The sequence below is a fragment of the Stegodyphus dumicola genome, chromosome 11, assembly GCF_044657685.1.
Source record: "Stegodyphus dumicola isolate Sdum_Otavi_A_Nest chromosome 11, ASM4465768v1".
In the NCBI taxonomy this organism is placed as follows: Eukaryota; Metazoa; Arthropoda; class Arachnida; order Araneae; family Eresidae; genus Stegodyphus; species Stegodyphus dumicola.
The window spans coordinates 107,991,657-108,004,468 of record NC_140778.1 but is presented as its reverse complement, the minus strand read 5'-3'; the positions used below and the strand labels follow the sequence as shown (position 1 = coordinate 108,004,468).

The following is a 12,812-nucleotide window of genomic DNA, read 5'->3' as shown; positions in this document are numbered from 1 at the left end:
CGAACCTGAACCTCTCGAATATGCGTCGAGTGTGCCAACCGTTACACCACGAAGGCATGCTGGAAGGAGGGAAAAATACAAAAAAGGAATTCATGTCCACGAATCAGCAAAGCTTTTGCGAGATAGATATTTCTGCATGCACATTTACTTTTGAAGAGAAAAAAGATAGCTGTAATTGCAAGCGATTTCGGAGCATATGTAAGCGTAGTGTGAATGCTCATCTGTCTAAGTATGCGCATCGGAAGTTTGTTTTTACCCAATGACTAAACGCATATGAATCGCACGAGTGGAAACGAGGCTTTTGAATGTGTGTCATAATGACTAGTGGAACAGACATAGAATTGTAGGGATTTATATTTATTTTAAATAACCAGTTTTATCTAATCTGACATCCTTTCCTATAAGCCTTCATCTCCCTAATTGTCATTTCCAGAATATTTAAATTTCGTAGTGTGCGTGAAGGAATGCAAATTCTAGCTTCTTAGGTTAGGTTATTTAATTACGGCAAAGCTTCGAGGGCTATCTGCCTAAGGGGAGGGATGCCTTCGTGGAGGACTTTCTAAGGGAAACTGGCTTGTATACACGTTACACATGGGGAAAACCACGAAAACACCCATGCAGCCAGCCCGTTCGCGGGATTCGAACCTCGGACCGAAATACCAGTGTTTAGCGACTTTACCGCTCGGCCGCTGGTGGGCTATTCTAGCTTGTGGAGAACCAAAAGGGCATTAAGCTAAAGTAAAGCATGAATGTGTAATGAGTAAATGTGGCCGGTAAAAACCACAATGTTCGGTAAATTTAAGAAAACTACGTTAAATGCAAGAGAGTTAGAAAATAAAAGGATCAATATTTGTGAAATTAAAGTGTTATTTATTGTTTGATACGAACTTGTATTCATAAGTATTTCTTCCAGATGCCTGGAAAGACAAAACTGAATGCCCTAATGAGCAAGTACAAGGAAGCAAGTTCAGCGGAAGGAAAAGGAAGAAAATATTACTTTTATTATAATCAAATTAAAAATTTCAGGCTTTTGTGTGTAAGCAAGGCTCAGAGCCTGTTAGATGTAGACTTTAACAGTTTGTCAGGTCTTTAAGGATCTTTATCCAAGTTTGCTAAATTCTGGAAGAGGCAACTGCAGAGATTTATATTTATTTTAAATAACCAATTTTATTTAATTTGACATTCTTTTCTATAAGCTTTCATTCTCCTAATTGTCAATGCCAGAATATTTAAATTTGGTAGCGCGCGTGAAATTCTACCTTGTAAAGAAAGAGTTTAACTACCGGGTTTTAGAAGGAAAGTTAGAGAGAGTTAGGTTATTGCCGTTACCTCTGTTGCCTGAGCATTTACTCCCGGAGTTATTGCTGGTTTACGAGACGTAACAGCATTTACTTTGCTGCCACTAGTTTCGACGCGGTTTTAAGTAACAAGAGTTTTCTGTGCCATGTAGCATAGTTTCTACTACTTGTGAATATCTTCGAATTTTTATTTGAGTTCCGGTGATTTGAGTTACTGCCCAGGTGAGGCGTAGTGTGTTAGCGTCGAGTTAACGCATTTTGAATTTTAAAGAGTTTAATAAAGGTTACTTTTAACCCTTCTTCTGTGTAGTTTCTACAAGTAACTTACTACACGTAAAATTGTCGCTTAGAAGATAAGCAAGTGGATCCTACAGAATATAAAGTTTTTTTAATATATCAATTGCTATTTTCGTTAACATTAAAAATGAACTTGAGTAACGCTCCAGAAAATCTACAAATGGAACTAAATAGTTTACCCCGCGATGTCTATCTTACTCAAATATTTGAAGCTATGCATTTTATTAACCTTTTACCATACTTATCAAAAGATAAATACCCTCAGTTAGGAATTTTCGCAATAAAAATAATCGTTTTATTTGGGAATACATTTACATGTGATTAGTTTTTTTCTGCAGTTGAATATTAATAAGCCTAAAAAGAACTAAGCTGATCAATACGCATTTATAATGCGTGATTAAATTTTCTCCAAGGTTATAATATTTATCGAAATCGAAACAAGGTGAGATATTATAGCTGAAAGCTGTAGTAAAAAATCAAGAAGTTTATCATTATTTACATATAAATATATGTACTATTTCTGTGCGTGGCAAAGAAAATTTTAATAAAGAAAAGAAAGAGAATAGGTTATCATAACTTATTCTCAAGTTTAGTCACACTTTGAAAGTTTTCTAATTTGTTTATTTTTATTTAACGTAAGATTATTTAAAGCAAGTGCTTAGTTTAATATACTAGAATTCTTTGAAATAAAAGCCAGTTTAAAAATTCAATATTTAGAACGTCTCAGAAAGCGAAAAAAATTAGTGGAATATTAGAATATTTCTTCCAAATTGTAGAAGACACTACTACAAGTTTTAGGAAACGGCAATTAATTATATGGATAATCAAAGGAGTTCAACAGTATTATCTCTAGTGCTTTTATGGTATCGTAACAGATTTCTCGAGATCTCTTTAAAAAGAAAGAATTATTTCTTAGAATTTTATTAACGGTTTCATTGAAATATTCTTAAAAACTTGTACAATTTCAGAGGAATGCAAGTTTTTTTACTTTTTTGATTCCTTTGATTTCTTACGCAATTTCAAAAGAAAAGTGACTGTTGCTTAATTTGATCTAAATTCTGAAAATAAGCAGCTATACAGAGGCTGTTCCCACATTTTTTAGACGACGTATATTGTATTCACAAAACTAAATTACATAAAATTCTTGTGCTTTAAATGTTCTATTTGACATCCCTTAATCTGAACTATCTTTCGACACCGCAATCTCCAGGATAATAATGCCTTTTGAAGTGGCAGAAGAGGTATTCTATCCCATTCCTCCCGAACAGCTTTCCAGAGTCCTGTCAGGGTTTTGGGACAACGTTTGGATAATGCAGTTTTTAAAAGTCCGAAAGCACAAAAATCCATAGCTGACACATCGGAAGATTTAGTAGGGATATCAGTGAAGGGTATGGCCTCGATACCAGTTTTTTGTTCCATCTCTTTTAGGAAATTTACAGTGGATTTTGATGTGTGACTGCTAGCTTTGTCCTGATGGAGTCTCACAGATTGATGGCACTGTGGGTAAAGCGATGGTATTTCATTCAGAAAAATTTGCGATAAAATATGTTCCTGATAGTATTTGGAATTAATCTTGACATTTTTTTTTCACTCTCTTTATTTTTAACTTGCCATTATAAGAAAAATCAGCAACAATCATGAATCCCTTAGAAAAACTTTCTTTCGATTCTTTGAACCATGCACTTAAATTTTTTTCTCCCCTTTTACGATAATAAATGGCTCTTTTTTTGTTACAATCATTTAAATACACCCATGCTTCATCTATTGTGACAATTGTTTTCCATTTTTCTAAGTGTTTCTCATATAGAATTCTGCAGCGTGTCCTGCGTTGAGCGATATGCTTTGGAAGAAGACGATGCATATTGCGTTTTCTCGCTTTCTTAAGATTTAAATCAACGTTTATCATTTTGTTTACAGTGGACATCGAGCATTTTAAAGATTTTGCAACTGTCCTTTGACTAGGGGGATTTTCTTTTAACATTAAACAACGTACCTTTGCAATAGTCGAAGATGTACGTTTTTTCCTTGGATACTTGTTTGGAATTTTTGCCCCACTTGAGGCTCCAATTTGTTTGACATTTGTTTCCTTTCTTGTTGATGATATTACCTATCGACGCTTTGGATATCACAAAACCATGACTCTCACATCGTTTTTGGATAATGGAGTGTGCATATTTCTCTTTGGAAAGAGCGTAAATGTAGCCTTCGAACCACTGCTTTGTTAAATTTGCCATTTTGAAAAAAAAAAAAACTTTCAAGCCACAGATGATAATTTCTACTTTTAAAAACATAGTACAATTGCAATTACCTCTTTTGCAGCAAACGATTTTTTATTACCGCTTACCAAAATCGTCTAAAAAATGTGCGAACAGCCTCTGTATTACATGGTATATTCATACTCACATGGTATGTTCTTATTAGTAGTTCGTAATTAATAGTCGTATTAGTAGTTCTTAATTAGTAGTCATATTAGTAGTTAAAATTAAGAGTTCATAGTTCATATCATATTTATACACACATGGTATATTCGTAGTCCATAAATGATTAAAAGTTTTATTAACATGTATCTAATCAAAGAAAGAAATCTTTGATGTGGTTAATCTATTCTAGATTCCGTTTGCTGTACCTCTTGACAAACCTCATGTATTCTGAATTGACAGATAGCATATTTTAAAGTTAAATTCACGGTACCGAAATTTGTAATAAACAAACATTGTTAAAGCATTAGCCTGATAAAGAATGTCAACTTACTGTTATCTGTATTGACAAAAACGATGGCAGTGGTTAAAGCAAATAATAAGATCATCGCCATGAGAGGCCACTGTATCCTTTTCGAAGGAAGACATCTGTAAAAAAAAAAAAAAAAAAAAAAAGTGATAAATTCAGTTAATCAAAATGATGAAACGTGTACGTTTTTCAAAAAGTTTCAGAATCACCAAAAGGTGATCATAAACATGCCTGAAGTTATATGAAATGCAGAGTTATTTAAAATGAAATATGGTATTTTAAAATACTGTAATAAAACCATTTTTAAACAAAGACTTACCAGAATGGTTTAAAAGAAAGAAGAGCTGAAATAATTTCTTTTCTCCGTAGCTCGAGGCTACGGAAGGCGTGGCAGTGCTGCGATGGCTAGAACGAAAAATGACGTCTCAGGAAGAGAGGGCGTTTTGTATCTTAGTTATGCCGTGAAGAAACAAGCTGCCTTTGTAAAGGAAAAAGCAGAGATTCTCGCCGCCATGTGTTAGCGGCGAGAATGTGGAAAAGATGTGCGACGTTTCTACGCAGGCCAAAGAATCAACTAACGGATCTAGTTAGTATGAGCTGGAACTTCCGCAAACAACGGTGTAGTATGTTTTGAGAATACGATTGCAAATGAAACCTTATAGATTGCAGATGATTCAAGCTTTACGCCTAGAGACAGGACCAATAAATGGCTTTTCCCCAGTTTTTGTTTTGTTTTCCTTCTTTCACGCTTCGTTTACTTAAGAGTTATTTAAAATAGAACAAATTTATTTTTGAACCGTGCTTCTAAATTCTATATTTGATAACCAATAAGCAGAATTAGTTTTGAATGAGAAATCAGCACAGTCACTCTGGTAGGCCACTCAGTACAATATTTTAAGTTATGATGGGCTTTTAACTTTTTTTTGGTAATTATTTGTTAAAGGAAACAAGTAATTTTTCCACAATCTGAAAGAAAGGCTGAAATGCCACGATTTTAAGGCCACTTCTAGAAAGCTCAAAGTGGAAAAAACTAAAATGGAACATTGAAAAAGACTATTTAACACCACAGGAAACGAAAAAAGTTTAGTGCAGTATAAAAAATGATGGGAAAGAAATAACACTATCCAGAAGATATATCTTAGATGAATGAGGTTAAGTTAAAAAAGGAAATATTAACATCTGGGAATAATATGCATTTTTTCCCTACTTAAATATAGTTCTGTAAAGTCTAACTCTCTTGGAGATCATTCAAGTTAGACACTTTGTAGAAGTTAAGCAATTTATCTCTAAGTATAACAAAAACTTGAGAAGGGCATAAAAGACTCTTTATTTAAAATTAAATAAGATACCAGAAGGCAATCCTGGTGCTTACAATTCCGCCAGCATTTAAGGCGAGAATCTCAAAATTAAAGTCAAGTGCAAAGCTTAAATTTAACTACTAGATTAACATCTCAAAAGACTACACAGAGCAATTTAACGCGAAGGTGGCTTAGAGCTTCACAGGCGAGGATTTCCCTATCGGCAAATATAATGCAAGACCAAAGCCAGGAACTCTTATTTAAAGTAGCAAACCTAGAAACGTGGCCACGAGTGACAGAACATGCTCTGTCTTAAGAAGCTCAAATATACGCGAACAAATTTGCATTTTGGCGAGAAAACGGAAAAAGAGAAGTGACAGTGCAGATTCAAAACATTAAATAACTGGTTATTCAAATTAAAGGAATCTCACAGTTTTTAAAATCTTTCAAGACTCAAATAAGACCAGTTTCATTAGTGCGTTACAGCATGAAAGAATAAAATTTATTTGATTCTAAAAAATGCGTGCAATTTTTAAACGTATCACACAGTCGACGAATGAACTACCTTTTCTCAGTGCCATATATTACTCTTTCAAATGCCTAAATCGTTTATTGGGTATTGAAATCTAAACATCGAATTAAATAGATGAAGCTGATAACTTTATTTTACTGGTCCGTTGCGTTAGAGTTTAAACACAATGAGATACATTCCGCTGACCTCATAGATCCCGTGACTTATGTATACCTTTTGTAAACAAACAATGCAGATGACCTCGAAATCACGTGACTTATGTAAAGCTAATGCAAACAAGCAAGGTCATTCTTCCTCTTCTTCTCTTGCGGAATGTATCTCATTATCCTACCGAAAATTCTAAATCCATATTTACTACGTAGGAGTTTCACAGCAAAAATAAAAACAGTTTAAAAAGAAAGCTTGTGAGATGTGTCACATTATATTTGCCTTGTCACTCCAATTCAAAAGAAACTTAGTCTATAATTGAAAACCTTATTCGCTTGTACATTAGGTATTTTTTTGGAAGCAGAGGAGATGAAAAATTAGCAATCGCCTTCGCCGGGAATTGAACCACGGACCTCTGGAATACCGGCCCAGCGTGCAGAACCACTACACCACGAAGGCAAGCTAGGAAGGCGAAAGAAATACCTTATACGCTTTTCATTAGAATCTAATCATTTATACTAAGTTACTGAAAGCATTATTTGTTTTATAAGGTATTTTCTCCCTCCTTTCTCCACGCCTTCGTGGTGTTACGTAGCACATTCGGCACGTATTCGAAAGATCCAGGTTCGAGTCCTGGCGAGGGCATTGCACATTTTTCATATATCCCGCTAATATCTATATAGTGTCTATCTTTTATTAAATATGTGCCATCAGATTCCTTTTTCAGTAACAGAAGACGATTTCAGAAAAATTAAAGCTATTGAATAATCTCAGCAAGAATATAACTAACTCCCCGTGTATTACAGAACTATATTCCAGAACTTAAAAGTTTCTTCTGTTATTACTAAGCATGGGTATACAAAACATTACAATTATTAATTTTCTGAATACGAATGAATACTCTAAGTTCCCATGTAAAATTCCAAGTTTTATTAAAAGTTAGGTTAATTAGTTTAGAAAATAATTGAGCCTAAGGAATTGAGTGACAAAATTTGCAAACATTTGATATCGGAACACTTTCGGGAATTCTTTGAATTTCTTATGTAGTTCGACCAGAAAAATAGATCATAGGTTAAAATTTTCAAAATTATGACTGTAAACCTATGAAAATCGGATTTTGCTAAAGTAAAGACTCGTAATTTTCAGTATTCGTGTTCTCCAATATTACTTTTTCATTGTTTTTAGAGATAGAAAAGGTTTACCCCCATATACAGTGTCTCAAAAACACATACAGTGTCCACATAGTATATTTTGCAGGAAACGAACTTTACAACAGTTTGCGAAATGTATAGAAATAAATGTATAAACATAAACAAACTAATGCCTTTTCTTTAATAATTCAGGACTAATATTTAACAATTACTGCAATTAAAAATTTTCTTTTCATATTCTCTACAAGTATTCCTTTTCTTCAGTTTTATGTTTCCTTTTCAGTTTGTTTGCGGTTTTATTATAATCATCATAAAAAAGAAACACGTAAATTCAAAGAGACTCGGGTTTTATCTGAAGTTTTACTAAGTGACCAGCTTTATGATGCTTTGTTCTTCTGGACAATAGAAAGCCAACGACAGTTCACCAAGAATTTTCCAAGAAGCTGTCAAAATTGCCAAAGAATTGCTAGACAGTTGACAGTAAAAATAAATCACACCTTGTAAGATGCTAGTATGCAAACGCATGTTCTAAATAGTGCTAATAATTTTTGCTTTCAACTGTTCTGTTGCAGCATGCTGTCTTCCAAGAATACAGGAAGAAATTTATGTTATCGCAGGAACGTCGCCTTTAATTCTTTTTATTCCGTATACAATTGAAGTAGTAGGTTATTGCTAGTTTAATATTAACAAAAAAAAAAAAAAAAAGTTTATTCATTGCACCCGAAAGGTTATGTCTTGCCAATAGTTGCATATTTATATGCAAGTGTATGAATATTACTCAGAAACGAATATTCTTTTCGATCTTTGTGGAATTAAAAATGTGTCTAATTTATTTGCAAAGCCGTCAGCTATTGATAATGTATCATGATGAATATTTTATGTTAGGTTTCAAGACTGAAAAATAAAAGGAAAATAACACTGAATTCGAATATCGTCTGCAGAAGAATAATTTTAATGTTTAATTTCGTTTCTACGTCGAAATCGCATTTTAAATTGTATAAAAGTGCATTATTTCAAATTTTACTAGTCTCTATTGCAAAAATTATCTCAAACATAGAAGAGAAACGTCCGGCTGCAAGATTACTAGTAATATAAATTTGCTTCGATTGCAGATACAATTTCAAACAAGAAGATTTAGATTCAGATTCTGACACCAAGAAAAAGAACTCACCATTAAATATTTTTTTTAATATTTTAAATGTTTAAAAGGTTAAAGGTGTAAGCAACTATAAAAATTAAAAAAACTAAAAAACTCTTTACCGCTTACGTAGTGTATGTTCTTATAAATATCTTACTTCAAATAGTCATAAAAAATATCAGTTGGATACATTTTAAATTAAGTGTGATTTTAATGAAGTATCTAACTAATATAAATTTTTAAAAGTGAAATAAAGATTTAAAGTATTAAGAGTTGCCTTTACTACTTTTGAATCTTTTGACTTGTTTATCAATAATAGAATGATTAATATTGAAAGATAAATTAAGGACCTTATATTTTACGGAATTGCAACATACTGACAATCGACTTAGTATGGCCGAATTTTTCTATGCACAAGAGGGCCAAAAAATAAATTAATTGTATTTCGTGTCATTTCACTTGAAAAGCAATGCTTAACAAATTTTGCCACTACATTGTTTTAGAATAAGTTTTAATCATTTGTATTAGTGCAACATTTGCGCTGCTTAACAAATGAAATAGCACTGAAAAAGGAAAATAATATTGAATTCAAATATCGTCTACAGAAGAATAATTTTAATGTTTAATTTGGTTTCTACGTCAATATTGTATTTCAGATTGTATAAAAGTGCATTATATCGAATTTTGCTAGTTCCTGTTGAAAAGATGCATGACTATTCATAAATTTATACACGTGCCAGGAGGTTCTTGCCAGTGTCGAAACTTACCAAGTATTAAAATTTGAAATGTTTCTTAACATTTTAAACATTCGAATCATTTCGATGGACATAACATTTGCAAATAATGTATTTTAGAATGCCGATATTCTTTCTTGGTGAACTTTGTATATTACATAAACAAATTGTTCTTACCTATTACTGACATAAGCGTTTACTAACAAAAAGCACACATAGGGCACTTTGCTTGCAATGGCTAGGTAACTAGAAAATATCGTTTGCAGGTCTGTCTTGTCCTCTGAAGAAGGATCAAATGGAGCACTCACGTTTCGGAACTTGTACATCCAGTACTGGAAATAATTACAGTCAGTCAGATATCTTATAGAACATTTCTGATCGACTTTATATGTACACACATGGCAAAATACATAAACGATTTATTTTTGCTATGTGAAAAGTACTGTTTTGAACAACGCGGTAACTTTAGAGCACAAAAACAATTATGAGATATCAGTACTAGTATTAGTTGTGAATTAATGCAGAATTATCACGTGAAGTACAATGTTACCTTCTCTAGTGAATTACAGCCGATTTTACGGCTCATGGTTTTAATAGGCCATACAAGGCAGTCATATGTCTGCATCAGATATTTTATGTCGTTGTTTCTATAATAACATTTTTAACATTTAGATAAATAACACTGCGCCTATATAGCAAAATGCACATAAACCTGTTATACGAGGCAGAGGAAACGAAAAATCTTCTTTGCTTGATCCAGTCTCCGAGTTTTGTGAATTTTATGGGAATATCAGGCGCAGGTGAAGGCCTAGTTTTCTTTTTTGACTTTTGCGTGAAGAATAATTCAGAATAATCGTAACATTTTTAATCGATTATTCCAAGCTTAATTTTTAAGCTGTTATACGGAATATTTGAAGATTAGCTTCATATCAATAAAAGTATCCCCATAAATATCTGTATTTCTATTATTTTTGATACACCCATTTTTCACATAGTATTTACATGCATAATATCCTTTCCTATGTAAAATCTTTTCATTTATTCTTTATATATATTATACATATATTTATTAATGCAGAATTTTTTTACACAGAATATTCTTTACATATATATATTTATTAATGCAGAATTTTTTTACACAGAATATTCTTTACATATATATATTTATTAATGCAGAATTTTTTTACACAGAATATTCTTTACATATATATATTTATTAATGCAGAATTTTTTTTAGAAACACGCAACTTTTTTATTTCTATTAAATTTCAGATCTATTACATATGAAATATACAAAAATGTACTCACATCGTTTGCCTGAATAAAAAAGTTCCAAGGTAAAAGTGAGGTTATTCCAAACAAATACATAGTCAACCTAACAACATGATACCTATGGATGAGAAAAGGAATATATTTTGTGTCTTTCACAATTTACACCAATTCAATAAATTTCGAAAATAAATAACAAAACTGGAATTTGATCATCCAAATTCAAATGTAATTAATACCCAAAAGGATTTTATCAATTACAGTGGAGCCTCGAGATACGAGCATTTCTATATACGAACAATTTGAGATACGAGGAAAGTATGAGCAAAAATTTTGTCTCTAAATAGGAGCATTAACTCGAGTAACGAGCAATGAGCCAATGGTACTCGTTGCGCCATTTCCCGATCCGGCTCGACTCGGTGAATCCCCTCATCAGATCACTCGGTGTTCTTTGATCTACATGTTTATATGCGCTTGTGAGTCAATTGTTTATTACGGTTAACGTGAAAATAATTATTCCATGAGGCCTCTCAAGAAGATTGTTACTTCAGATAGTGCTGCAAAGAAAAATAAGGAAGCGACGGCCGTCGAAATTAAGAAAGAAATCATAGATAAACAAGCGTGATATAAGTGCGACGGAATTGGCGAAGACGTACGGCCTTTTCGACATAAGCGATTTGCACTATTTTGAAGAAGCAGGAAGAAATTAAGGAACTTGATGTAGCCAAAGGAGTTACCGTTACTTCCAAGTACCGTCCAATACTCCTTGAAGATTTTGAGAATCTGTTGTTGGTGTCGATTAACGAGAAGCAGTTAAAAGTTCAATGTCGGAAGCTATCATTTGTCGGGAGCTATCATAAAGGTAAACTATGGTTATATTATTTACCAGTGTTATATATTAGAAAAATTGAATTTTATGTTAATATATTTTGGGGTGCGGAACGTATTAACTGGATTTCTATTATTTTCAATGAGGAAGTTTGTTTCTATGTAGATACGAGAAATTCGCTATACGAGCTCAATGCTGCAACGAATTAAAACTTCTATCTCGAGGTTCCACTGTACTTCAAACACCACGTTTTGCACTTTGTTCCGTATCACACTATAATTTGCACTGTGTCATGTAAAAAACACTTTTATTCATTTTATTTGACATTACAGATAATAGATGCTTTCTTCAGGCTTTTCGACAAACAAATCTGGCATGAATGATAAATTAGGTTTAGAGGCGCAAAATATCTGGAACGTTTCATAACACTAAACAAACAGTAATTGATATAACAAAAACTGAAGAAAAAGGTCTTCGGCATAACTTGGACTTCATTGAAGATCTTGCTTTAATTTTCTAATAGCGCAAGGATTTATTTTATTCTAACTAATTATTTTTAGTTTTCCCTCCCCTTTCCCTCTTGATTTCAGTTTCCTACCGGAATGTAAATTTGTAATGACGTAATATTCAAATTTAAACGTGTTTCAGAAGTAGTATTTAAGCTGCGTGGTCAAGAGTTTAAGTATAGTAGTAGCGGACTTATTTCCGATGTTTATGCTGCGAGTTTGAAATTAACTCTTTTGTTCGGTGTTCGACACCTTTCGGTTTATACTAATATTCCTCGGCTCGACTTTGCTGTGTGCAGCTGATTTAGCGTTATTTAAGCTAAGAAACCAGTCATTAGCTATCTTAATTTATTAGAGATTTGTTACATTCTTAATTTCTGTTAATTTACGTAGCCACAAGTGGTTGTGATTTGTGAGCACGAAATGCGTGCATCTGTTTTAATTTTAATTTAAATAAAAAGGTTGTTTAAATCTTTCTTCTGCAGTATTTATTCTTAAAGAGTTAGCGAGAATTCGCTACTTCGTCTTCGACGTAGACGGGCTGGGACATATATGTTCCATGCATTGACTACATTAAATAAGGCTCAAGGACTTTAAACCCACTTTAGAGACTTAAAAATTGCTGAATAAAGTGGAATGAAATGCAGAAAAAATCTATCACATCGTTTTTCTTTACTTTCCTGCTGAATACTTGTTTAAATGGCAAAAATAAATGGAAAATTAATGTTTATAGCCTACGGGAAAAGGTTAATAGTAAGCCAACTTCTTCAATTCAAATAAAACAGACAATAGGTATTTAAAATCTTCAACAACTGATTAATAGTGAATAAGATAAAGTTTAAACTACACAGATAGGTACTTGTGACCTTAAACTACTGATTGATAG

At 32.7% G+C, this 12,812-nt stretch overlaps 1 protein-coding gene across 2 annotated transcripts in view; it reads right to left on the bottom strand.

Annotated features, from left to right (window-relative positions):
• Window positions 1-12,812, bottom strand: part of LOC118194480 (equilibrative nucleoside transporter 1-like) — a 72,338-nt gene that overhangs the window by 37,794 nt on the left and 21,732 nt on the right. For both annotated transcript variants that reach the window (XM_035365634.2, XM_035365628.2), the window contains 3 exons: window positions 10,631-10,712; window positions 9,500-9,654; window positions 4,347-4,441 (listed from right to left, as the gene is read on the bottom strand). In XM_035365634.2, coding sequence (XP_035221525.1) covers window positions 4,347-4,441; window positions 9,500-9,654; window positions 10,631-10,712 — 332 coding nt within the window. The remainder of the gene's footprint in view (window positions 1-4,346; window positions 4,442-9,499; window positions 9,655-10,630; window positions 10,713-12,812) is intronic.